General features: G+C 45.4%; 1 protein-coding gene across 2 annotated transcripts; it reads left to right on the forward strand.

The window, feature by feature from the left end:
* The first annotated feature begins 104 nt into the window (after positions 1-104).
* LOC110503192 (StAR-related lipid transfer (START) domain containing 10) lies at positions 105-27,967 on the forward strand. 2 transcript variants are annotated; one of them, XM_021581558.2, is made up of 6 exons: positions 105-972; positions 7,725-7,872; positions 7,996-8,099; positions 10,581-10,698; positions 23,692-23,744; positions 27,566-27,967. In XM_021581558.2, the coding sequence occupies exons 1-6, from the start codon at positions 817-819 to the stop codon at positions 27,776-27,778; spliced, it is 792 nt and encodes a 263-aa protein (XP_021437233.2). In that variant the 5' UTR covers positions 105-816; the 3' UTR covers positions 27,779-27,967. The 2 variants fall into 2 exon arrangements, with proteins under 2 accessions (XP_021437233.2, XP_036817718.1); XM_036961823.1 differs by lacking the exon at positions 105-972 and adding an exon at positions 1,540-1,558.
* Positions 27,968-27,984: the final 17 nt, after the last annotated feature.

Genomic DNA, 27,984 nt, shown 5'->3' on the forward strand with positions numbered 1-27,984 from the left:
ACAAAAACCGCGAACCTTGCAGAGCAAGGGGAACCACTACTTCAAGGTCTCAGAGTAAGTGACGTTACGGATTGAAACGCTATTTAGCGCGCACCACCGCTAACTAGCTACCCGTTTCACATCCGTTACATGTGCACGAAGCCGAGTGGGCGGTTGTCAATCTGGTATTGCTTATCTGTGTGTCTCCAACGCTTTCCTCTATTCGTCACACTGCACCATCCAACGACGACGTCGAGTGACCATAGGGGGGCACACAGCGACGCAGGGGAACTGAAATGTAAACGCGCAACAATTGATCATAACCATCCGACTTGTCAGCCTCTCATCTCCAGTGGAGTCGCGGTGAGACAGCGGACACATATGTCTCACTTATATAGCTGCTGTGGACCATATTGAGCTGAAATTGATTCACGCCAGAGGGTCAATAATGTTATAAGATAAACACCGGAAAGCTTCCACTCACGTGTTTGTATAGTTTCTATGAAAACTGTAGATTTTTGTATTTTTATACCCGTGTTTTTGTGCGTTCTTCGTGTTTGTTCAGCAACTCTCCTTTCTAAACACACATCATCACAATACGCGGATTGCGTGCTCAGTGTGTGTGATAAAGAAATTACATTATAGGAATAATTCACTCAGAGGATAAGAGGTGTAACGTTACGTCGTTTAGCTCAGTCACTCCTCACCGGCGCCCGTTCGTCCCAGTCTGCTTCGGGTCTCTCCGCCATCGGGAGTTTCCCTACCTCGGTTTGGTCGGATCGTTGTTCTTCCCAGTGAACTGCAGAAGAGCGAGCTCGCGCTACCCGGTAAAAGATTATGTCGGTGTTGATCCCGGATGACCGGGCATTCAGCAGCTTCAAGGAGGAGTGCGGGAGTGAGGAGGGCTGGAGTCTGACCTACAATAAGACGGACATGACAGTGTGGACTCAGACTATAGGAGGAGACGAGGAGAAGTCACTCCACAAGATTAAGGTGAGAACAGGGTAGGCCGGTACTCAGGTGAATGGAAAAATGTGAGGAATAGAGGACATCATATGGGTTACCTCGGTCACACAGTCCCATAGCACACGTCATAATGTCCTAAACTGAAACCCTTTCATAATATTACACAAAGGAGGGAAAGGAAGTGTTATTTACAGGGAAAAAAGGAAATCTAGATTGTTAAAGTATTGGGCCAGGGCCAGGGTCAGGTGTGTGCTGCATGTATCCGGGTCTGTGGCAGGACAGCGGACAAACAGGTGTTCTCACATGGAGTTGTTTGAGGAAGGGAGGTGGAGGGGAGGTGGAGGGGAGGGGACATTGAAGGTGAAAGAGGAAATGTGTGTACTGTACACATGATTAATCAGCTCTGACGTCACTCTAGTGTAAACTCAGGTGTGTGTGTGTGTGTGTGTGTGATGTAAGAAACTGCAGGTGAGAGTCTTGTTCCGTTTCCCACAGAGATTCCTGTTCTGCAACCTGTGAGTGCAGGTACATTAACTGACACATTCTTTTTGACAGACATGACCGTCAGTTGTGGCACCTGGTGGGGTAGTGGTCATAGAGAAGGAAACATATGGTAGGTAGGCAGTAAACCTGTTTCATTAGCTGTCATCTATCTGTCTCTAAGTGTCCGTTTGCCTGATTTGTCACAGAGTGCGTAATGTCACAGAGTAGGTAATGTCACAGAGTGGGTAATGTCACAGAGTGGGTAATGTCACAGCGCGGGTAATGTCACAGCGTGGGTAATGTCACAGAGTGGGTAATGTCACAGAGTGGGTAATGTCACAGCGTGGGTAATGTCACAGTGTGGGTAATGTCACAGTGTGGGTAATGTCACAGAGTGGGTAATGTCACAGTGTGGGTAATGTCACAGAGTGGGTAATGTCACAGTGTGGGTAATGTCACAGCGTGGGTAATGTCACAGCGTGGGTAATGTCACAGAGTGGGTAATGTCACAGCGTGGGTAATGTCACAGCGTGGGTAATGTCACAGAGTGGGTAATGTCACAGTGTGGGTAATGTCACAGCGTGGGTAATGTCACAGCGTGGGTAATGTCACAGTGTGGGTAATGTCACAGCGTGTATAATGTCACAGCGTGGGTAATGTCACAGAGTGGGTAATGTCACAGTGTGGTTAATGTCACAGCGTGAGTAATGTCACAGAGTGGATAATGTCACAGAGTGGATAATGTCACAGAGTGGGTAATGTCACAGAGTGGGTAATGTGTGCTTAAGGAGAGGCCGTGTCTCTCTCTGCACTCATAGCCATAGGGGATAAAGGTGTGAGACTGTGTGTTTGTGTTTTTGCTCAGTTAAGAGAGGGCAGGATACACTGATGGGAGTAGCCCTCAAACCCATTACATCCTTGTGTGTGTCTCTCTAAACCCTGATGTGTTCCCACTGAGGGGGCTGTTGTAGTGTTCTCACTGAGGGGGCTGTTGTAGTGTTCCCACTGAGGGGGCTGTTGTAGTGTTCTCCCTGAGGGGGCTGTTGTAGTGTTCCCACTGAGGGGGCTGTTGTAGTGTTCTCCCTGAGGGGGCTGTTGTAGTGTTCTCCCTGAGGGGGCTGTTGTAGTGTTCCCACTGAGGGGGCTGTTGTAGTGTTCCCACTGAGGGGGCTGTTGTAGTGTTCTCACTGAGGGGGCTGTTGTAGTGTTCTCCTCTCCCTGAGGGGGCTGTTGTAGTGTTCCCACTGAGGGGGCTGTTGTAGTGTTCTCCTCTCCCTGAGGGGGCTGTTGTAGTGTTCTCACTGAGGGGGCTGTTGTAGTGTTCTCACTGAGGGGGCTGTTGTAGTGTTCCCACTGAGGGGGCTGTTGCAGTGTTCTCCTCTCCCTGAGGGGGCTGTTGTAGTGTTCCCACTGAGGGGGCTGTTGTAGTGTTCTCCTCTCCCTGAGGGGGCTGTTGTAGTGTTCTCACTGAGGGGGCTGTTGTAGTGTTCCCACTGAGGGGGCTGTTGTAGTGTTCTCCTCTCCCTGAGGGGGCTGTTGTAGTGTTCTCACTGAGGGGGCTGTTGTAGTGTTCCCACTGAGGGGGCTGTTGTAGTGTTCCCACTGAGGGGGCTGTTGTAGTGTTCTCCTCTCCCTGAGGGGGCTGTTGTAGTGTTCTCACTGAGGGGGCTGTTGTAGTGTTCCCACTGAGGGGGCTGTTGTAGTGTTCCTACTGAGGGGGCTGTTGTAGTGTTCCCACTGAGGGGGCTGTTGTAGTGTTCTCCCTGAGGGGGCTGTTGTAGTGTTCTCCCTGAGGGGGCTGTTGTAGTGTTCTCCTCTCCCTGAGGGGGCTGTTGTAGTGTTCCCACTGAGGGGGCTGTTGTAGTGTTCTCCTCTCCCTGAGGGGGCTGTTGTAGTGTTCCCACTGAGGGGGCTGTTGTAGTGTTCTCCCTGAGGGGGCTGTTGTAGTGTTCCCACTGAGGGGGCTGTTGTAGTGTTCCCACTGAGGGGGCTGTTGTAGTGTTCTCACTGAGGGGGCTGTTGTAGTGTTCTCCCTGAGGGGGCTGTTGTAGTGTTCCCACTGAGGGGGCTGTTGTAGTGTTCCCACTGAGGGGGCTGTTGTAGTGTTCCCACTGAGGGGGCTGTTGTAGTGTTCTCACTGAGGGGGCTGTTGTAGTGTTCTCACTGAGGGGGCTGTTGTAGTGTTCTCCTCTCCCTGAGGGGGCTGTTGTAGTGTTCTCCCTGAGGGGGCTGTTGTAGTGTTCTCCCTGAGGGGGCTGTTGTAGTGTTCCCACTGAGGGGGCTGTTGTAGTGTTCCCACTGAGGGGGCTGTTGTAGTGTTCTCACTGAGGGGGCTGTTGTAGTGTTCTCACTGAGGGGGCTGTTGTAGTGTTCTCCTCTCCCTGAGGGGGCTGTTGTAGTGTTCCCACTGAGGGGGCTGTTGTAGTGTTCCCACTGAGGGGGCTGTTGTAGTGTTCCCACTGAGGGGGCTGTTGTAGTGTTCCCACTGAGGGGGCTGTTGTAGTGTTCTCACTGAGGGGGCTGTTGTAGTGTTCCTACTGAGGGGGCTGTTGTAGTGTTCCCACTGAGGGGGCTGTTGTAGTGTTCTCCTCTCCCTGAGGGGGCTGTTGTAGTGTTCTCACTGAGGGGGCTGTTGTAGTGTTCTCCTCTCCCTGAGGGGGCTGTTGTAGTGTTCTCACTGAGGGGGCTGTTGTAGTGTTCTCACTGAGGGGGCTGTTGTAGTGTTCCCACTGAGGGGGCTGTTGTAGTGTTCTCCTCTCCCTGAGGGGGCTGTTGTAGTGTTCTCACTGAGGGGGCTGTTGTAGTGTTCTCCCTGAGGGGGCTGTTGTAGTGTTCCCACTGAGGGGGCTGTTGTAGTGTTCCCACTGAGGGGGCTGTTGTAGTGTTCTCACTGAGGGGGCTGTTGTAGTGTTCTCACTGAGGGGGCTGTTGTAGTGTTCCCACTGAGGGGGCTGTTGTAGTGTTCCTACTGAGGGGGCTGTTGTAGTGTTCTCCTCTCCCTGAGGGGGCTGTTGTAGTGTTCTCACTGAGGGGGCTGTTGTAGTGTTCTCACTGAGGGGGCTGTTGTAGTGTTCCCACTGAGGGGGCTGTTGTAGTGTTCTCCTCTCCCTGAGGGGGCTGTTGTAGTGTTCTCACTGAGGGGGCTGTTGTAGTGTTCTCCTCTCCCTGAGGGGGCTGTTGTAGTGTTCTCACTGAGGGGGCTGTTGTAGTGTTCTCACTGAGGGGGCTGTTGTAGTGTTCTCCTCTCCCTGAGGGGGCTGTTGTAGTGTTCTCCTCTCCCTGAGGGGGCTGTTGTAGTGTTCCTACTGAGGGGGCTGTTGTAGTGTTCTCCTCTCCCTGAGGGGGCTGTTGTAGTGTTCCTACTGAGGGGGCTGTTGTAGTGTTCTCCCTGAGGGGGCTGTTGTAGTGTTCCCACTGAGGGGGCTGTTGTAGTGTTCCCACTGAGGGGGCTGTTGTAGTGTTCCCACTGAGGGGGCTGTTGTAGTGTTCCCACTGAGGGGGCTGTTGTAGTGTTCCCACTGAGGGGGCTGTTGCAGTGTTCCCACTGAGGACTATAGCAGTAGAGAACAGTGACATGTAAAGAGGAATTGAAACCCGGGGAGAGGTCCATAGTGTTGTTATTATCAGCATCATTATCATCAACAATCTAATAGCCAGTAACCATTGGTCAGCCATATCATCAGCATTATACTGACACACACACACACACACACACACACACACACACACACACACACACACACACACACACACACACACACACACACACACACACACACACACACACACACACACACACACACACACACACACACTCACACTAAGGCAGCAGAGCTATCCTTCTGTATGTAAATGTGAACGGTGTGTGTGTCATATGTGGGTGGCTTGATAGTCTGTCAGACTGCTGGGTACCGTTTGGTCTTTCCCCAGCCCACACACACCCTGAGGACTGAGGGAACCCCTACTCACTGATGGTATACAGATACACACTCATCCCCTCTCATCCTTCTCTTCCACGTTCCTCTACCCGTGTCCAGCAGAACAGATGAGCTTTGACAGGCCTGGGGGGGGGGGGGGGGGGGGGGGGTAGACTGGGAAAAGGAGGAATGTTGGATTAAACACAGCAGCTGACTGTAGTGCAGTCTGATGCAGGGGGGAGGGTGTGTGTGTGTGTGTGTGTGTGTGTGTATCAGGTTAGAGGTCGTGTATCATGTGACTGTGAGCATGCAGTGTCTGGCCCACAGGACTCTTGTCAATGGACGGTTCACAAACACCATTCTCCATGTCTCTCTCTCTCTCAATTCAGTCGAAGGGGATTTATTGTCATGGGAAACATATGTTTACGTCGCCAAAGCAAGTGAACTAGATCATAAACCAAAGTGAAATAAACAATCAGAAATGAGCAGTAAACATCACAAAAGTTTCAAAGGAATAGAGACATTTCAAATGTCATTGTCTTTATACAGTGGTAGAACGATGTACAAATAGTTTAAGTACAAAAGGGAAAATAAAGAAATATCGATTGTATTTACAATGGTGTTTGTTCTTCACTGGTTGCCATTTTCTTGTGGCAACAGGTCACACATCTAGCTGCTGTGATTGCACACTGTGGTATTTCACTCAAATTGGATTTGTTTTCGAATTCTTTGTGGATCTGTGTAATCTGAGGGAAATATGTGTCTCTAATATGGTCATACATTTGGCAGGAGGTTAGGAAGTGCAGCTCAGTTTCAACCTCATTTTGTGGGCAGTGTGCACATAGCCTGTCTTCTCTTGAGAGCCATGTCTGCCCACGGTGGCCTTTCTCAATAGCAAGGCTATGCTCACTGAGTCTGTACATAGTCAAAGCTTTCCTTAAGTTTGGGTCAGTCACAGTGGTCAGGGATTCTGCCACTGTGTACTCTCTGTTTAGGGCCAAATAGCATTCTAGTTTGCTCTGTTTTTTGTTCATTCTTTCCAATGTGTCAAGTAATCATCTTTTTGTTTTCTCATGATTTGCTTGGGTCTAATTGTGTTGCAGTTGCTGTCCTGGGGCTCTGTGGGGTGTGTTTGTGTTTGGGAACCGAGGCCCAGGACCAGCTTGCTTAGGGGGACTCTTCTCCAGGTTCATCTCTCTGTAGGTGATGGCTCTGTGGGGTGTGTTTGTGTTTGTGAACAGAGCCCCAGGACCAGCTTGCTTAGGGGACTCTTCTCTAGATTCATCTCTCTGTAGGTGATGGCTTTGGTATGGAAAGTTTGGGAATCAATTCCTTTTAGGTGGTTGTAGAAGGCCCTTCTTGCCTTGTCTCTCAGATTGTTCACAGCTTTGTGGAAGGTACCTGTGGCGCTGATGTTTAGGCCGAGGTATGTATAGTTTTTTTGTGTGGTCTAGGGCAACGGTGTCGAGATGGAATTTGTATTTCTGGTCCTGGTGACTGGACCTTTTTTGTAACACCATTATCTTTGTCTTACTGAGATTTACAGTCAGGACCCAGGTCTGTCAGGGCCCAGGTCTGGCAGAATCTGTGCAGAAGATCTAGGTGCTGCAGTAGGCCCTCCTTGGTTGGTGACAGAAGCACCAGATCATCAGCAAACAGCAGACATTTGTCTCTCCTGTCCTCATCAGTAGAGGAGTATACTGAATGACTTTAACAGAATTACAGTGATGTCTTCTCTCTCCCTCCCTCTCTTTTTTCCTCTCCTGTTTCAATCTGCCCTGCGGACACAATCACTCCATTATTCTCTCAGCTCCATTGTGACTTTTAAGTCCTTAGTCCAACACACACACACACACACACACACACACACACACACACACACACACACACACACACACACACACACACACACACACACACACACACACACACACACACACACACACACACACACACTCACACACACACACACAGCTCATTCCTACAAACACAGACCCACAAGGCTGTTGATAGGTAGTGCACTGCTTTTGGTCTGGGTTATCCCCATGTAGCTGGGGTTAAAAGTAGTGCCCTCTATGGCTTTCTCCACTCCCCTATCTTCTGTCTGTGTTGTTGTGGTGTGGAGTCTTCCCCTGGCTGAGGTAACCATGGAGATGGCGCTACTCTAGGGCAGTTTTGCAGGCCACTGGTGTGTGTGCTCTCACTTTTTAAGAGCCTGACGTTGTGCCCATGGTTTTACTATTAAACTGCCCCTCCCCCACCCCACAAACACACACACACACATACACACAAGTGTGTGTTTGGTCAAATAACGGTAGGTTTGTGTGTGTGTGTATGACTGTGTGTGTTGACTAGTTATTAAATGTGTCTCTCCTGCAGTGTCGGATGGCGTGTAAGGACGTGCCAGCTGAGACCATGTACGATGTTCTCCATGACATCGAGTACCGGAGGAAATGGGACGCGAACGTCATCGAAACCTTCGACATCGGAAAACTCACTGTTAACGCAGACGTGGGCTACTACTCCTGTACGACACACACGCACACACACACGCACGCACGCACGCACACACACACACACACACACACACACACACACACACATATTCAGTGTGTGTATGTTAATGAGGCTCCTCCTCGTCTGTGTCTAGGGAAGTGTCCCAAGCCGCTGAGGAACCGTGACGTCATCACGCTGCGCTCTTGGCTGCCCACTGGCAGTGATTACATCATCATGAACTACTCTGTCAAACATGCTGTAAGTATAAACATGTACAGGGAGAGAGTATCCTGGTCCAGAACCCTGTACTATACCTTCTCCCTCAGGGCTATCCAACCCTGTTCCTATACTATAACTCTAACTATAACTGGTTGTGTGATGCTCTACAGGGAGAAACAGAAGAGAACAGACCTGAAGCCTAGTCTCCCTCAGGGCTCTCCAACCCTGTTCCTGTACTATACCTTCTCCCTCAGGGCTATCCAACCCTGTTCCTATACTATAACTCTAACTATAACTGGTTGTGTGATGCTCTACAGGGAGAAACAGAAGAGAACAGACCTGAAGCCTAGTCTCCCTCAGGGCTCTCCAACCCTGTTCCTGTACTATACCTTCTCCCTCAGGGCTATCCAACCCTGTTCCTATACTATAACTCTAACTATAACTGGTTGTGTGATGCTCTACAGGGAGAAACAGAAGAGAACAGACCTGAAGCCTGGTCTCCCTTGACGTCAGTGGGAAAATGCTACAGTGGGACTGTCCACTCTATTTAAATGAACATGTCTTGGAGTATCTTCACTGGTTGTGTTTGTCTACGTAGGTGCAGTTTGATAAAGGTGTGTCGTGTGTGTGTCACGTGTTTAAATGTGTGTTTAAGTGGACTATTTGCTCACTTTAGTAAGATTGTATTTGGTTAAATAATCCTCTGGCATTTGAATAAAGCTTTATTGGTCCGTGCCACTGCTAATGCTGGACAAAGCCTGTGTGTGCGCTGGATAGGGCAGTGGTAGCTCCGGGTTAGATCACTCAGACAGTACAGTGGCTCAGTGCCAAACTGAAAATGTATCTCCTTCCAATCTGTCCTTCAGAATCTGTCCTTCAGGACCTTTGAGAAGTTGAAAGCAAGATGGTAGAACCTTGACTTGAGCTTATTGGAGGAGCCTTCTAGAACCCTTATAATACCACTCTCCTTTCTCCTGTTCAATCAGACCTGACAAGACTAGTCACCTAGGGCAGAAAGGTAGGGGATAACGGTTTGGTTTGGAATTAGGCCCACATGCTGTGGTTGTTTTTCTGCCCAGTGGAAGAAGACAGCGAGATCGAGGCATCCTGTCTAGAAGGAAGCACTCAACATGTTTCTCTTTCTTTTTCTCTCTCTCTCTCTTGTGTGCTGTGTGTGTGTGAGTGAGTGATCAATGTTAAGTGGAAAACTCACGCGACTGCTGCTGCTGTAAGCTTACACACGCAAACACTCAACAAACCTGCAAGACACGATAAAGAACAACATACATACAAAACATCCACACAAACATAGCTACTTTTCTCACATTGAGTTTAGTGAGGGTTATTGGGTTTAGTGGGAGGTGAGGGTTATTGGGTTTAGTGGGAGGTGAGGGTTATTGGGTTTAGTGGGAGGTGAGGGTTATTGGGTTTAGTGGGAGGTGAGGGTTATTGGGTTTAGTGGGAGGTGAGAGTTATTGGGTTTAGTGGGAGGTGAGGGTTATTGGGTTTAGTGGGAGGTGAGAGTTATTGGGTTTAGTGGGAGGTGAGGGTTATTGAGTTTAGTGGGAGGTGAGGGTTATTGAGTTTAGTGGGAGGTGAGAGTTATTGGGTTTAGTGGGAGGTGAGGGTTATTGGGTTTAGTGGGAGGTGAGGGTTATTGGGTTTAGTGAGAGGTGAGGGTTATTGGGTTTAGTGGGAGGTGAGGGTTATTGGGTTTAGTGGGAGGTGAGGGTTATTGGGTTTAGTGGGAGGTGAGGGTTATTGGGTTTAGTGAGAGGTGAGGGTTATTGGACGAGACATGGTCAGATGACAGAGCTGTAGATCTACAGGAGAGGAGAGAGAATCACTTTACCCCTCCAGAATATATATTACTTTGTGCATTAAACTCTTGGTAAGTGAATATCATATTTTAAATTTAAACTCTGTTTAAGTGCAGGGCAGTTCATAATTTTTTTAAATTCAAATTCATTTTGATTGAATTGCTTTGGATATTTGCATGTGTTAAGGGTGTGTACTGGAGGCGAAGTCAGGTGCAGGAGAGCAGAGTGTCGTTAACAGTCACACTTTTCATTCCGGTCCAAACGAAAGCACATATGTACATAAAACGTGCCCAAAACACAGAACATTAACAGAAGTCTGGCGTGTAACAATACCCACATAACATCAAAACAATCACACACAAAGACCTGGAGGGGAACAGAGGACTAAATACATGCAGTGTGATTAGAGGATGAAAACCAGGTGTGTATGGAAACAAGACAAAACAAATGGAATATGAAAAATAGAGCGGCGATGGCTAGAAAGCCGGTGACGTCGATCGCCGAACGAACAAGGAGAGGAGCCGACTTCGGCGGAAGTCATGACAGCATGTTATGGCTGTATTGTGCACTCATGCAAAACAAACGCAAATATCTGCAGTCAATTGTATTTACAGCAATTGAACCTAGTGTCGGTGGTTGAGACCATTTCCTCAGATAGGGGTGTTCTGTGCTAACTAGGGCTGTTCCACTGTTCCTGTAGAAATACCCGCCAAAGAAGGACATGGTACGAGCTGTGTCCATCCAGACTGGCTACCTGATCCAGAGCCACGGACCGAACCACTGCACTCTTACCTACCTGGCACACGTGGACCCAAAAGGTAATACACACAAGACTCAGTGGAGGTTTCTGAGGGGAGGACGGCTCATAGTAATGGCTGGAATGGAGTCAATGGAATGGTATGAATCACATGGAAACCACATGTTTGATACCACTCCATTTTCTCCATTCCAGACATTATTATCAGTCGTCCTCTCAGGAGCCACCAGGTGGTTAATGTGCTTGGAGAGTTAATGAATGATTCATACTCAGGACCTTCTTTCAACAGAAATCACCATAGTAACTATGGATCTGTAGGACAGGGACAGTCCCGCATCTCTCTCTCTCATTCTCCATCTCTCTCTCTCGTTCCCCATCTCTCGTTCTCCATCTCTCTCTCACGTTCCCCATCTCTCGTTCTCCATCTCTCTCTCACGTTCCCCATCTCTCGTTCTCAATCTCTGTCTCTCATTTTCCATCTCTCGATCTCCATCTCTCTCTCACGTTCCCCATCTCTCGTTCTCCATCTCTCTCTCTCATTCTCCATCTCTCGATCTCCATCTCTCACTCTCTTTTGTTCTCCATCTCTCTCTCTCTTGTTCTCCATCTCTCTCTCTCTCTTGTTCTCCATCTCTCTCTCTCGTTCTCCATCTCTCTCTCTCTTTTGTTCTCTATCTCTCTCTCTCTTGTTCTCCATCTCTCTCTCTCTTGTTCTCCATCTCTCTCTCTCTCTTGTTCTCCATCTCTCTCTCTCTTGTTCTCCATCTCTCTCTCTCTCTTGTTCTCCATCTCTCTCAATTCAATTCAATTTACTTTATTGACATGGCAAGTTCATTATAACTCACATTGTCAAAGTATACATATAATAATAGTAGTAGTGGACATGGAATTACCATTAACAACAACAACAATATTAATGAGAACAACAATACATTAAAGCAATGGTAGTGGACCAGTGTCAACATGACTGAGAAGACACATGCCATGGTATGAAAGACAAAACAAAACAAGATGGGAAATATTATCCACATTACATTGCACTTTTCACTGGCTGTCCCTCAGGTTGTGGCAGGAGGACACATTTGGTTGCCAAAACTGCACATTTTGGCTTTTCACCCAGTAAATATTTCTTCATCTTTTATAGTTTCAAATTCTTTGTATTGAATTATAATTTTGGGAAAGAAATATTCTCTTAGGTCTGAGTATTTGTCACAGTGTAATAGGAAATGCAGCTCTGTCTCTACCTCTCCCCTGGAGCAAAGTGAGCACAGCCTGTCCTCTCTGGGCAGCCAGGTTTGTCTGTGACGACCGGTCTCTATAGCCAGACTGTCCTCTCTGGGCAGCCAGGTTTGTCTGTGACGACCGGTCTCTATAGCCAGACTGTCCTCTCTGGGCAGCCAGGTTTGTCTGTGACGACCGGTCTCTATAGCCAGACTGTCCTCTCTGGGCAGCCAGGTTTGTCTGTGACGACCGGTCTCTATAGCCAGACTGTCCTCTCTGGGCAGCCAGGTTTGTCTGTGACGACCGGTCTCTATAGCCAGACTGTCCTCTCTGGGCAGCCAGGTTTGTCTGTGACGACCGGTCTCTATAGCCAGACTGTGCTCTCTGGGCAGCCAGGTTTGTCTGTGATGACCAGTCTCTATAGCCAGACTGTCCTCTCTGGGCAGCCAGGTTTGTTTGTGATGACCAGTCTCTATAGCCAGACTGTGCTCTCTGAGTCTGTACCTAGTCAGTGTTTTCCTCAGTTTTCTATCAGTCACAGTGGTCAGATAGTCTGCCACCATGTACTGTCTGTTTAGAGACAAATAGCATTGAAGTTTACTTGGATTTTTTGTGGTGTCTTTCCAATAGGTGATATGTTTTTGTTTTGTGTTGATTTGGTTGGGCCAGATTTTCTGAGTGCTGTCCTGAAGCTCTATGGGATTGGTTTGGGTTGGTGAACTGAGCCTCAGAACCAGCTGGCTGAGGGGACTGTAGACATTGTAGAGCTGTGTGATGGAATGTTTTGGGGTCACTTGTTTTTAGATGGTTGTAAAATTTGATGGCTCTTTTTTCTATTCGAATGAGGAGGGGGTATTGGCCCAATTCTGCTCTACATGCCTTATTTGGAGTTTTTATTTGCACTTGCAATACAGTCTTGCCAAACTCTGCATGCAGTATTTCGATTGGATGTTTGTCCCATTTGGTGAATTCATTAATAGAGATTGGACCCCATACTTCACTGCCATATAGAGCAATTGGTTCTATAACTGATTGAAACATTTTGAGCCAGATTCTAATTGGAATTTCAATTTTGATGTTCCTTTTAATGGCATAGAATGCTCTTCTTGCTTTGTCTCTCAGCTCATTCACAGCCATGTGAAAGCTACCTGTGTTGCTGATATTTAGTCCTAGATATGTGTAGTTTCACAGCCATGTGAAAGCTACCTGTGTTGCTGATATTTAGTCCTAGATATGTGTAGTTTTTGGTGTGTTCTAATAGAACTGTGTCCAAATAGAATTTATATTTGTCATCCTGATTTCCGGACCTTTTTTTGGAATATCATTATATAAAGTTTTTTTAGGTTAACGATCAGAGCCCAGGTCTGATAGAACCTGTGGTTAACGATCAGAGCCCAGGTCTGACAGAACCTGTGGTTAACGATCAGAGCCCAGGTCTGACAGAACCTGTGAAGATGATCTAGGTGCTGCTATAACCCCTCTTTAGTGGGAGACAGCAGCACCAGGTCATCTGCGTACAGCAGACACTTGATTTCAGTGTTGTGTAGGGTGATACCAGGTGCTGCCGATTCTTCTAATGTTTTTGCCAATTCATTAATGTGTAGATGTTAAATAGTGTTGGACTTAATGGGCAGCCCTGTTTCGCTCCCCGTCCCTGAGAGAAGAAGTCTGTTTGCTTGTTGCCAATTTTAACTGCACATTTGTTTTTAGTGTACATTGATTTAATAGTATCATATGTTTTCCCTCCAATACCACTTTCTATTCGTTTAGAAAAAAGACCTTCGTGCCAAATTGAATCAAATGCTTTCTTGAAATATACAAAACACGAGTAGATTTTGCCTTTGTTTTGGTTTACTTGTTTATCAATTAGAGTGTGGAGGGTGTAAATGTGGTCTGTTGTACGATCATTTTTTTGAAATCCAATCTGGCTTCTTTTCAGGACGTTGTGTTCGTCAAGGAAATGATGTAGTCTGCTATTTATAATACTGCAGAGAATTTTCCCCAAGTTGCTGTTAACGCAAATTCCTCTGTAATTATTTGGGTCAAATTTGTCTCCATTTTTATAGATTGGTGTGATCAATCCCTGGTTCCAAATATCGGGGAAAATACCTGCAGTGAGGATATTGTTGAAGAGTTTGAGTATAGCCAATTTGTGGTCTGTACATTTGATCATTTCATTTAAAATAGCATCAGCACCACAGGCCTTTTTGGGTTGGAGACTGCATCGTTTTTCCAATAAATATTCTTCTGTAATTGGGGTATCCACAGGATTCTGATAGTCTTTGACTGCTGATTCAAGGATTTGTAATGTTTCTTGTATATCTTTTTGTTCTGGGCTCTTTGTTATATTGCTGTAGAGGTTTGCAAAGTGATTTCTCCACATATCCCCATTTTGGAAAGCCAATTCCTCATGATGAGGTGTGTTTAATTTATTCCAATTCTCCCAGAAGTGGTTTGATTCTACGGATTCCTCAATTCCATCCAGTTGATTTCTAATGTGCTGTTCCTTTTTTGTTCTTAGGGTGTGTTTGTGTTGCTTCAGTGTTTCCCCCTATTGAAGGTGTATATTTTTGTTGTCTGGTTCTCTGTGTTTTTGATTAGATATATTTCTCAATTACTTTCTTAGATTTTTGCAATTATTATCAAACCATTTTTCATTATCTGTTATTTCTGGTTTGCTCTTATGCTTCTTTAAATTAGCCAAGGAGGCTAATTTGACAAATATGAAGTTTATGTTCCAAACAGCCAAATTTACACCTTCGTTGCTGAAGGAGAATGTTAAGGCTAAAAAGTTGTCCAGGAAAGATTGCATTTTTGGGCTACTAATTGCTTTTTGGTAGATGTCTACTGTTTGCACTCCATCTATAGGCCTGTTTTGTACCATGTCATTTATTGGGCCGTGATGCTTCATGGTTGGGTTCTGCTCTTCTCAGATACACTGTGATTTTACTGTGGTCTGAGAGAGGTGTTAGTGGGCTGACTGTGAAGGCTCTGAGAGACTCTGGGTTTAGGTCGGTGAGGTACTAGTCTACAGTGCTGCTGCCAAGGGACGAGCTGTAGGTGTACCTACCAAAAGAGTCCCCTCTCAGCCTACCATTGACTATGTACACTCATTTGGTTGGTGGGGGCTGGGCCAGTTGCTCCTCTCACAGCCTGTGCGTAACTCTGCCTTCCGGGCTGTGGCTCCTCCAGGTGTGGGTCTGCAGTGGGGGGCAGGGGGGGGGGGGCCTCGTCTGGGTGGCTCTGAAGCTTTCTCTCTTGTTCTTGTTCTCTCTCTCGTTCTTGTTCTCTCTCTCTCGTTCTCCATCTCTCTTTCTCTCGTTCTCCATCTCTCTCTCTCTCGTTCTCCATCTCTCTCTCTCTTTCTCCATCTCTCTCTCGTTCTCCATCTCTCTCTCTCGTTCTCCATCTCTCTCTCTCTCTATCTCTCTCTCATTCTCCATTTCTCTCTCTCTCTCGTTCTCTCTCTCAATCTCCATCTCTCTCTCTCTTGTTCTCCATCTCTCTCTCTCTCTCTAGTTCTCCATCTCTCTCTCTCTCTCTCTCTCTCTCTCGTTCTCCATCTCTCTCTTGTTCTCCATCTCGCTCTCTCTCTCGTTCTCCATCTCTCTCTCTCTCGTTCTCCATCTCTCTCTCTCTCTCATTCTCCATCTCTCTCTCTCTCTCTCTCGTTCTCCATCTCTCTCTCTCTCATTCTCTCAATTCAATTCAATTCAATTCAAGGGCTTTATTGGCATGGTAAACATGTGTTAACATTGCCAAAGCAAGTGAGGTAGATAATATATAAAGTGAAATAAACAATAAAAATTAACAGTAAACATCACACATACAGAAGTTTCAAAACAATGAAGACATTACAAATGTCATATTATATATATATATATATATATATATATATATATATATATATATATATATATATATATATATATATATATATATATATATATATACAGTGTTTTAACAATGTACAAATGGTAAAGGACACAAGATAAAATAAATAAGCATAGATATGGGTTGTATTTACAATGGTGTGTGTTCTTCACTGGTTGCCCTTTTCTCGTGGCAACAGGTCACAAATATTGCTGCTGTGATGGCACACTCTGGAATTTCACCCAGTAGATATGGGAGTTTTTCAAAATTGGATTTGTTTTCGAATTCTTTGTGGATCTGTGTAATCTGAGGGAAATATGTCTCTCTAATATGGTCATACATTGGGCAGGAGGTTAGGAAGTGCAGCTCAGTTTCCACCTCATTTTGTAGGCAGTGAGCACATAGCCTGTCTTCTCTTGAGAGCCATGTCTGCCTACGCCGGCCTTTCTCAATAGCAAGGCTATGCTCACTGAGTCTGTACATAGTCAAAGCTTTCCTTAATTTTGGGTCAGTCACAGTGGTCAGGTATTCTGCCGCTGTGTACTCTCTGTGTAGGGCCAAATAGCATTCTAGTTTGCTCTGTTTTTTTGTTAATTCTTTCCACTGTGTCAAGTAATTATATTTTTGTTTTCTCATGATTTGGTTGGGTCTAATTGTGCTGCTGTCCTGGGGCTCTGTAGGGTGTGTTTGTGTTTGTGAACAGAGCCCCAGGATCAGCTTGCTTAGGGGACTCTTCTCCAGGTTCATCTCTCTGTAGGTGATGGCTTTGTTTTGGAAGGTTTGGGAATCGCTTCCTTTTAGGTGGTTATAGAATTTAACGGCTCTTTTCTGGATTTTGATAATTAGTGGGTATCGGCCTAATTCTGCTCTGCATGCATTATTTGGTGTTCTACGTTGTACACGGAGGATATTTTTGCAGAATTCTGCGTGCAGAGTCTCAATTTGGTGTTTGTCCCATTTTGTGAAGTCTTGGTTGGTGAGCGGACCCCAGACCTCACAACCGTAAAGGGCAATGGGCTCTATGACTGATTCAAGTATTTTTAGCCAAATCCTAATTGGTATGTTGAAATTTATGTTCCTTTTGATGGCATAGAATGCCCTTCTTGCCTTGTCTCTCAGATCGTTCACAGCTTTGTGGAAGTTACCTGTGGCGCTGATGTTTAGGCCGAGGTATGTATAGTTTTTTGTGTGCTCTAGGTCAATGGTGTCTAGATGGAATTTGTTTTTGTGGTCCTGGTGACTGGACCTTTTTTGGAACACCATTATTTTGGTCTTACTGAGATTTATTGTCAGGGCCCAGGTCTGACAGAATCTGTGCATAAGATCTAGGTGCTGCTGTAGGCCCTCCTTGGTTGGTGACAGAAGCACCAGATCATTAGCAAACAGCAGACATTTGACTTCGGATTCTAGTAGGGTGAGGCCGGGTGCTGCAGACTTTTCTAGTGCCCGCGCCAATTCGTTGATATATATGTTGAAGAGGGTGGGGCTTAAGCTGCATCCCTGTCTAACCCCACGACCCTGTGTGAAGAAATGTGTGTGTTTTTTTCCCATTTTAACCGCACACTTGTTGTTTGTGTACATGGATTTTATAATGTCGGTATGTTTTACCCTCAACACCACTTTCCATCAATTTGTATAGCAGACCCTCATGCCAAATTGATTCGAAGGCTTTTTTGAAATCAACAAAGCATGAGAAGACTTTGCCTTTGGTTTGGTTTGTTTGGTCTCTCTCTCTCTCTTGTTCTCCATCTCTCTCTCTCTCGTTCTCCATCTCTCTCTCTCTCTCCTGTTCTCCATCTCTCTCTCTCTCTCTCGTTCTCCATCTCTCTCTCTCTCTCTCTCTCTCTCTCTCTCTCTCTCATTCTCCATTTCTCTCTCTCTCTCGTTCTCTCTCATTCTCCATCTCTCTCTCTCTCTCTCTTGTTCTCCATCTCTCTCTCCATCTCTCTCTCTCTCGTTCTCCATCTCTCTCTCTCTCTCTCGTTCTCCATCTCTCTCTCTCGTTCTCCATCTGTCTCTCTCTCTCTCTCTCGTGCTCCATCTCTCTCTCTCGTGCTCCATCTCTCTCTCTCTCTCTCTCTCTCTTGTTCTCCATCTCTCTCTCTCTTGTTCTCGCTCTTGTTCTCTCTCTCAATTCAATTCAATTCAATTTGCTTTATTGGCATGACGTAACAATGTACATTTGCCAAAGCTTATTTTGGATATTTACAATATGAAAAAAAATGAGAATCAAACAACAGTAACCAAGGGTCAAAATAACCATATATTCAACAATAACAATAAGTATACAGTAGAGGACATGTGCAGGTTGATTGGTCTGTCAGACACTGTCCCTCAACTTATGGCAGGCAGCAATGAAGTGCGCTGCCAACCCACAGCTCTCTGCGTCCTCCCCCAACAGGACGGGTAGTCTACTCTCATCAGAGAGGTCTTAGAAACCTTGAATAAGGGTTTCAAATTTGGGGAAATGACACTCTCTAATTGTTTAATGTTTTTGACATTTTGTCAGGAAATGCAGCTCTGTCTCAGGTTCTGCTGTTGTGCAGTGGTTGCACAGCCTTTCCTCTACAGGGAGCCAGGTTCTGCTGTGGTGCAGTGGTTGTACAGCCTTTCCTCTACAGGGAGCCAGGTTCTGCTGTGGTGCAGTGGTTGCACAGCCTTTCCTACAGGGAGCCAGGTTTTCCTGTGTCTACCCTTCTCAATGGCAAGGCTGTGCTCACTGAGCCTGTGCTTTATCAAGGTTTTTCTAAGGTTTTGATCAGTAACCATGGTCAAATATTTAGCCACGGTGTACTGTCGATTTAGGGCCAGATTGCAGTGTATTTTTCTTTGTGTTTGTGTTTCCCAATAAGCAATGCAGTTTTGTTTTGACTGTGTTGTAATTTGGTTTATTCTGATTGATTGGATGTTCTGGTCCTGAGGCTTCAGTGTGTTAGTAGAACAGGTTTGTGAACTCAGCCCCAGGACCAGCTGGATGAGGGGACTGAGGCTTCAGTGCGTTAGTAGAACAGGTTTGTGAACTCAGCCCCAGGACCAGCTGGATGAGGGGACTGAGGCTTCAGTGTGTTAGTAGAACAGGTTTGTGAACTCAGCCCCAGGACCAGCTGGATGAGGGGACTGAGGCTTCAGTGTGTTAGTAGAACAGGTTTGTGAACTCAGCCCCAGGACCAGCTGGATGAGGGGACTGACGCTTCAGTGCGTTAGTAGAACAGGTTTGTGAACTCAGCCCCAGGACCAGCTGGATGAGGGGACTCTTTTCTTTGCTCAGCTCTTGGCATTGCAGGGCTTGGTAATGATATGAGAGGGGGTCACTGTATTTTAAATGTTTCCAAAACTTAATTGCTCTTTTTTGAGTTTTTATTATTAGTGGATATTGGCCTAATTCTGCCCTGCATGTATTGTTTGTAGTTTTCCTCTGGACATGTAGGAGAATCTTACAGAACTCTGCATGCAGGGTTTCAGTGGGGTGTTTGTCCCATTTGATTAAATCTTGTTTTGCAAGTGGACCCCACACCTCGCTGCCATAAAGTGCAATTGGTTCAATGACATATTCAATTAGTTTTAGCCAAATTTTAAAAGGTCTTTCAATTTGAATGAGCTTTTTAATGGCGTAGAATGCCCTGCGTGCTTTCTCTCTCTGTTCATTCACTGCCTCATTAAGGTTTCCAGTTTAGCTTAGTCTTAAACCTAAGTAATTGTAGTGTGTGCAATACTCTATATATTTTGTACCAATTGAGAAATTTGGTCTAATTTCCTGAGATCTGTATCTTCTCTGGCTAATCATAATTTTAGTATTTTTGGGGTTTACTGCCAGGGCCCAGGTCTGGCAGTACTGCTCGAGCAGGTCCAGGCTCTGCTGTAGGCCATGTGCTGTGGGTGACAGCAGGCATAGGTCATCTGCGAAGAGTAGGCATTTAACTTCTGAATTGTGGAGACTAACACCAGGGGCTGAGGATTTTTCTAGAATAGTGGCCAAGTCGTTGATGTAAATATTGAAGAGTACAGAGCTCAGATTGCAACCATGACGAAGGCCCCACCCCTGGTTAAAGAATTCAGTTATTTTCTTACCAATTTTAATGCTGCATGTATTGCCAGTATACATTGATTTGATTATGTCATATGTTTTACCCCCTACACCACTTTCAATAACTTTGTAGAACAGTCCTGTATTCCAAATAGAATCAAATGCTTTTTGGAAGTCGATAAAGCAAGCATATATTTTGGTATTATTTTGGTGGACATGTTTATCTATCAGGGTGTGTAGGGTGTAAACATGATCAGTTGTCCGATGTTTTGGTATAAATTCAATTTGGCTTTTACTCAAGACATTGTGCTTATTAAGGAAGTTTAGAACTCTTACATTTATAATACTACAGAAAACCTTTCCCAGGTTACTGTTCACACAAAAGCCTCTGTAATTGTTTGGGTCACATTTGTCTCCGTTCTTAAAGATTGGGGTTATGAGTCCTTGATTCCAGATGTCAGGGAAATAACCTACACTCAGGATCAAATTAAACCGTTTTAATATAGCCAATTTAAATTTTGCACTAGTGAGTTTGAGCATCTCATTTAGGATGCCATCAGGTCCGCAGGCTTTTTCAAATTTGAGAGCCTGAAGTTTCTTATAGAGCTCCTGGTCAGTAATAGTTTAGTTTCTTATAGAGCTCTTGGTCAGTAATAGTTTAGTTTCTTATAGAGCTCCTGGTCAGTAATAGTTTAGTTTCTTATAGAGCTCCTGGTCAGTAATAGTTTAGTTTCTTATAGAGCTCCTGGTCAGTAATAGTTTCGTTTCTTATAGAGCTCCTGGTCAGTAATAGTTTAGTTTCTTATAGAGCTCCTGGTCAGTAATAGTTTAGTTTCTTATAGAGCTCCTGGTCAGTAATAGTTTAGTTTCTTATAGAGCTCCTGGTCAGTAATAGTTTCGTTTCTTATAGAGCTCCTGGTCAGTAATAGTTTAGTTTCTTATAGAGCTCCTGGTCAGTAATAGTTTAGTTTCTTATAGAACTCCTGGTCAGTAATAGTTTAGTTTCTTATAGAGCTCCTGGTCAGTAATAGTTTAGTTTCTTATAGAGCTCCTGGTCAGTAATAGTTTAGTTTCTTATAGAGCTCCTGGTCAGTAATTGTTTAGTTTCTTATAGAGCTCCTGGTCAGTAATAGTTTAGTTTCTTATAGAGCTCCTGGTCAGTAATAGTTTAGTTTCTTATAGAGCTCCTGGTCAGTAATAGTTTAGTTTCTTATAGAGCTCCTGGTCAGTAATAGTTTAGTTTCTTATAGAGCTCCTGGTCAGTAATAGTTTAGTTTCTTATAGAGCTCCTGGTCAGTAATAGTTTAGTTTCTTATAGAGCTCCTGGTCAGTAATAGTTTAGTTTCTTATAGAGCTCCTGGTCAGTAATAGTTTAGTTTCTTATAGAGCTCCTGGTCAGTAATAGTTTAGTGTCTTATAGAGCTCCTGGTCAGTAATAGTTTCGTTTCTTATAGAGCTCCTGGTCAGTAATAGTTTAGTTTCTTATAGAGCTCCTGGTCAGTAATAGTTTAGTTTCTTATAGAGCTCCTGGTCAGTAATAGTTTCGTTTCTTATAGAGCTCCTGGTCAGTAATTGGGGAGTCCAGTGGATTTTGATTGTCCTTTATAGCTTTTTGTAATCCATTCAACTCCTCATGAATTTGGCGTTGTTCTGCGTTTGTGTCAATTTGAACGGTGTTGTAGAGTGTTTTAAAATGGGTTGTCCATATGTCACCATTTTCTATCGCTAATTCCTTGTTTCGATTTAAAAACGTTTTTTCCAATTTTGCCAGAAGTTGTTTGTGTTTATGGACTCCTCAATTAATGTCAGCTGCTTGCTGTTGTACTGTGCTGTTTTGGTTCTGAGTGTTCCGTTTATAGAGTTTTAAAGTCTCACAGTAATGAAGGTGTAATTAACCATTATTTGGGTCTCTGTGCTTTTGGTTGGATAGTGTTCTAAGTTTTTTCCTTATAATTTTACAATCTGCATCAAAACAGTTGTCATCTGTGATCTTTTTTATTTAGTTTTTTATCAATTTCAATTGTTCTCCTTTGCCGTTTGCCTGAATATATAGTTGATGTTTTTTACTGCTAGATTGATGCCTTCTTCACTGTGAGTGAATGTGGTATCCAGAAAGTTATCTAAGAGTGTTTGGATATTTTGGTTCCAGGTTGCTTTCTGGTATTCTTCTCTCTTTCTCTCGTTCTCCATCTCTCTCTCTCTCACTCTTTCACTCGTTCTCCATCTCTCTCTCTCTTTCTCTCGTTCTCCATCTCTCTCTCTCTCTCTCTCTCTTTCTCTCGTTCTCCAGCTCTCTCTCTCTCTCTTTCTTGTTCTCCATCTTTCTCTCTCTCTCTTTCTTGTTCTCCATCTCTCTCTCTCTCTCTCGTTCTCCATCTCTCTCTATCTCTCTCTCGTTCTCTCTCTCTCTCTCTCTCGTTCTCCATCTCTCTCTCTCTCTCTCTCTCTTGTTCTCCATCTCTCTCTCTCTCTCTCTCTTGTTCTCCATCTCTCTCTTTCTCTTGTTCTCCATCTCTCTCTCTCGCTTGTTCTCCCTCTCTCTCTCTCTCCCTCTCTCTCTCTCATTCTTGGTATCTCTCTCATTCTTGGTCTCTCTCTCTCTCTCGTTCTCCATCTCTCTCGGTCTCCATCTCTCTCTTTCTCGGTCTCAATCTCTCTCTCTCTCTTGGTGTCCATCTCTCTCTCTCTCAGTGTCCATCTCTCTCTCTCTCTCTCTCTCTTGGTCTCCATCTCTCTCTCTCGGTCTCCATCTCTCTCTGTCGGTCTCCATCTCTCTCTCTCTCTTGGTCTCCATCTCTCTCTCTCTTGGTCTCCATCTCTCTCTCTCTTGGTCTCCATCTCTCTATCTTGGTCTCCATCTCTCTCTCTCTCTCTTGGTCTCCATCTCTCTCTCTCTTGGTCTCCATCTCTCTCTCTCTTGGTCTCCATCTCTCTCTCTCTTGGTCTCCATCTCTCTCTCTCTTGGTCTCCATCTCTCTCTCTCTTGGTCTCCATCTCTCTCTCTCTTGGTCTACATCTCTCTCTCTCTTGGTCTCCATCTCTCTCTCTCTCTCTTGTTCTCCATCTCTCTCTCTCTTGGTTTCCATCTCTCTCTCTCTCTCTTGTTCTCCATCTCTCTCTCTTGGTCTCTCTCTCTCTCTCTCTCTCTCTCTCTCTCTCCCTCTCTCTCTTGGTCTCCATCTCTCTCTCTCTCTCTCTCTCTCGATCTCCATCTCTCGTTCTCTCTCTCTCTCGGTCTCCATCTCTCTCCCTCTCTCTCGATCTCGATCTCTCGTTCTCTCTCTCTCTCGGTCTCCATCTCTCATTCTCTCTCTCTCTCGTTCTCTCTCTCTCTTGTTCTCCATCTCTCTCTCTCTCTCTTGTTCTTCATCTTGCTCTTTCTCTTGTTCTCCATCTCTGTCTCGCTTGTTCTCCATCTCTCTCTCTCTCTCTCTCTCGTTCTTGGTCTCTCTCTCTCTCTCTCTCTCTCTCTCGGTCTCCATCTCTCTCTCTTGTTCTCCATCTCTCTCTCTCTCTCTCTCTCTCTCTCTCTCTCTCTCTTTCTCCATCTCTTGCTCTCGTTCTCCATCTCTCTCTCTCGTTCTCCATCTCTCTCTTTTTCTCCATCTCTCGTTCTCCATCTCTCTCTCTCTTTCTCCAGCTCTCTCGTTCTCCAGCTCTCGTTCTCCAGCTCTCTCGTTCTCCATCTCTCTCTCTCGTACTCCAGCTCTCTCTCTCGTTCTCCATCTCTCTCTCATTCTCCAGCTCTCTCTCTCATTCTCCAGCTCTCTCTCTCGTTCTCCCTCTCTCTCTTTATTGCTTTTTCTCTGTTAAGATCTTAAAACTCTGAATATCTCGCCAACTAATTATCTGTAAATCACCCTTGAGCTATTTGACCCTGGATGACATGCCATGGTGTAACATCGAAATCTCTCCCTCTCTTCTTCCCTCACCCAGGTTCACTACCCAAGTGGGTTGTAAACAAGTCTTCCCACTTTCTGGCTCCCAAAGTAAGTACATTCCAGTCTGCTTATGCCTACACTTCCCAGCATTACACTCCCATCACCACATTATAATGCTGAGGCAAGGAGAGAGGGGAGAGATGGGGAGGATACATATGTGAGTGGCTGTTTGTGTCCATGCATTACCCTCTTACTCAGCAGAGTCTGGCTGGCAGGACTCAGCACACACGGGAGAACACCTATGTTTAATGTATGATCCCTCCTACGCATCCCTGGTCGAGAAGCGTGTGTGTTGAAATAGCCAATGGGGGATCTCAAGGGAATGAGGAATGATTAGGGAGAGCCCCAGATGCTTAGATCTCAAACAGATAGACAACACATTACAGCACAGATAGAAAACACACTACAGCACAGATAGACAACTCTCTCTCCATTACTAGGTTACTATATGGAGCAGACAACTCTCTCTCCATCACTAGGTTACTATATGGAGCAGACAACTCTCTCTCCATCACTAGGTTACCACATGGAGCAGACAACTCTCTCTCCATCACTAGGTTACTACATGGAGCAGACAACTCTCTCTCCATCACTAGGTTACTACATGGAGCAGACAACTCTCTCTCCATCACTAGGTTACCACATGGAGCAGACAACTCTCTTTCCATCACTAGGTTACCACATGGAGCAGACAACTCTCTTTCCATCACTAGGTTACTACATGGAGCAGACAACTCTCTCTCCATCACTAGGTTACCACATGGAGCAGACAACTCTCTCTCCATCACTAGGTTTCTACATGGAGCAGACAACTCTCTCTCCATCACTAGGTTACCACATGGAGCAGACAACTCTTTCTCCATCACTAGGTTACTACATGCAACAGACAACTCAATTCAAGTCTGCTCTGCTTCAAGTCTGCTGTTAATGATAATGCAGAGGATTTTCCCAAGGTTGACCCATATCCCACGGTAGTTATTGGGGTTAAATTTGTCTCCACTATTGTGGATTGGGGTGATCAGTCCTTGGTTCCAACACCACAGGCCTTTTTGGGTTGGAGGGTTTTTATTTTGTCCTGTAACTCATTCAAGGTAATTGGAGAATCCAATAGGTTCTGGTAGTCTTTAATAGTTAATTCTAAGATTTGTATTTAATCATGTATATGTTTTTGCTGTTTGTTCTTTGTTATAGAGTCAAAGAGATCTCAATTTTGGATAGATAATTCTTCCTGTTATTGTTTGTAAAGTGTTTTACAAATTTCCCAGCAGTGGTTAGATTCTATGGATTCTTCAGTTACAAGGAGCTGATTTCTGACATGCTGTTCCTTCTTTTTCCGTAGTGTATTTCTGTACTGTTTTAGTGATTCACCATAGTGAAGATTGGTTTTGCATTCTTCATCAAACCATTTGTCATTGTTGTTCATTTTCTTAGGTTTCCTGCGTAACCTTTTTTGATAGGGAAGCTGAGAAGTCAAATATACTGTTTAGGTTTTCTACAGCCAAGTTTACATCTTCACTATTACAGTGGAACATTTTGTCCAGGAAGTTGTCTAGAAGGGATTGAATTTGTTGTTGCCTCATTGTTTTTTGGTAGATTTCTACACTACTTTCCTTCAATCTACAACATTTCTTAATGTTACTCAGTTCCTTTGGCTTTGATGCCTCATGATTGAGTATTACTCTGTTCAAATCAAATCAAATTTTATTTGTCACATACACATGGTTAGTAGATGTTAATGCGAGTGTAGCGAAATGCTTGTGCTTCTAGTTCCGACAATGCAGTAATAACCAACAAGTAATCTAACTAACAATTCCAAAACTACTGTCTTATACACAGTGTAAGGGGATAAAGAATATGTACATAAAGATATATGAATGAGTGATGGTACAGAACGGCATAGGCAAGATACTTGCTGTGATTTTGCTGTGGTCTGATAGGGGTGTCAGTGGGCTGACTGTGAACGCTCTGAGAGACTCTGGGTTGAGGTCAGTGATAAAGTAGTCTACAGTACTACTGCCAAGAGATGAGCTATAGGTGTACCTACCATAGGAGTCCCCTCGAAGCCTACCGTTATCTATGTACATACCCAGCATCTGACAGAGCTGCAGGAGTTGTGACCCGTTTTTGTTGGTTATGTTGTCATAGTTGTGCCTAGGGGGGCGTATGGGGGAGGGAATGCTGTCACCTCCAGGTAGGTGTTTGTCTCCCTGTGTGCTGAGGGTGTCAGGTTCTTGTCCGGTTCTGGCATTTAGGTCGCCACAGACTAGTACATGTCCCTGGGCCTGGGAAAATGATTGATTTCCCCCTCTAGGATGGAGAAGCTGTCTTCATCAAATAATGGGGATTCTAGTGGGGGGGATATAGGTAGCACACAGGAGGACATTTTTCTCTGTTAAGATCATTTCTTTTTACATTTCTAGCCAGATGTAAAATGTTCCTGTTTTGACTAATTTAATGGAGTGAGTTAGGTCTGCTCTATACCAAATTAGCATACCCCCTGAGTCCCTTCCCTGTTTCACACCTGGTAGTTTGGTGGATGGGATTACCAGCTCTCTGTAACCTAGGGGGCAACCAGTGGGTCCGTCTCCTCTATACCACCCACCTGGTAGTTTGGTGGATGGGACTACCAGCTCTCTGTAACCTAGAGGGCAACCAGTGGGTCCGTCTCAAACCAGGTTTCTTGTAGGATGATAATATCTTATTAGTGATTTCTTTGATGAAGTCTGGGTTCCTGCTCTTTATGCCTCAGACCTTGGATATTCCAGGATGACACTCCGTGGAAAAGTTTTTTTTCTTGTATATATTTGTTTAAGTCCATAAGGAGTCAAATCTGTCTTGTGAATGTCCTCAGTGGGTGTGGGGGGGTAGTCAGGAGGGCTATCAGGGTGACTGACAGGGGGCAGGTGCTCAGAGGGGGTGGGATCCCATGGTCTTGGGCTTCTTCATTTGTCTGTCCTGCTGTGTTGTGGATGCTATGGTCAGGGTCTGTGGCGGGCTGTTCTGCTGGCTTCTCTGTGGGGGTGGCCACCTCTCTAATGGGTTGTTCTCTGTAACACGCCATCCCCCTCACCCTCTCCTCCATCCCCCTCATCCTCTCCTCCAGCAGTCTGATCCTCTCCTCCATCCCCCTCACCCTCTCCTCCATCCCCCTCACCCTCTCCTCCATCCCCCTCATCCTCTCCTCCATCCCCCTCACCCTCTCCTCCATCCCCCTCAACCTCTCCTCCAGCAATCTGATCCTCTCCTCTAGTGCTCTGTTCTTCTCCTTCTCCTTTTCTTTCTCCTGTTGTAGTTGTCTCACCACAGTCCAGAGTGCAGATATGTCTCTCTCCACCTCCAGCTCTCCGGGTCTGGTTAAGAGAGTGTTGTTGTGCTGGACTGTTGTCTGGGTCTGTGCTGACTGGAGTGTAGTTGGGTGAATTTATCCCTCATTTCAATGAGGCAGTAGTACTCTGTGCTGGGAGGTTGATTTTCCGCTGGGGGTTGCACGTCAGTAGTGGGTTTATGTAATGAAGAGGTCTGGTCTGACCTGCTCGGGGTGGGGGTATCTTTCTCAAGGGAGAGCTTCTCTTGCTGGGCTAATTATTTGATTAGGTGAAAGTTTAGATTAGGTGAAAATTCTCTCCATCACTAGGTTACTACATGGAGCAGACCTGTCTCTCTCTCTCTCTCTCTCTCTCTCTCTCTCTCTCTCTCTCTCTCTCTCTCACTCTGTCTCTATCTCTCTCACTCTGTCTCTCTCTCTCTCTCTCTCACTCTCTCTCACTCACTCTCTCTATGGAGCAGACAATTCCCTCTAACCCTGGCTAAATGCATATCTCTCTGTCTGTATGTCTCTCTCTCTCTTTCTCTGTTTGTGTGTGTCACAGGCGATGAAGAAGATCAGTAAGGCGTGTCTGAAGTACGGAGAGTGGAAGCAGAGACACAACCCGGGATTCAAGCCATGGCTCTACCCTGAGCAGACTACACTACCCACAATCCCATTGTCCGAGCTTAGCATCCAGCACGCTGACAGCCTGGAGAACATTGACGAGAGTACACTCAGCGAGATGCAGACACGGGAGGAGAGAGATAGCGACTAACACCAAACACACACCTCAGTGAGATCAGAGAGGAGAGAGACAGTGACTAACACCACACACACACCTCAGTGAGATCAGAGAGGAGAGAGACAGTGACTAACACCACACACACACCTCAGTGAGATCAGAGAGGAGAGAGATAGTGACTAACACCAAACACACACCTCAGTGAGATCAGAGAGGAGAGAGACAGTGACTAACACCAC

Source organism: Oncorhynchus mykiss, chromosome 24 (assembly GCF_013265735.2).
Source record: "Oncorhynchus mykiss isolate Arlee chromosome 24, USDA_OmykA_1.1, whole genome shotgun sequence".
Classification (NCBI taxonomy): domain Eukaryota; kingdom Metazoa; phylum Chordata; class Actinopteri; order Salmoniformes; family Salmonidae; genus Oncorhynchus; species Oncorhynchus mykiss.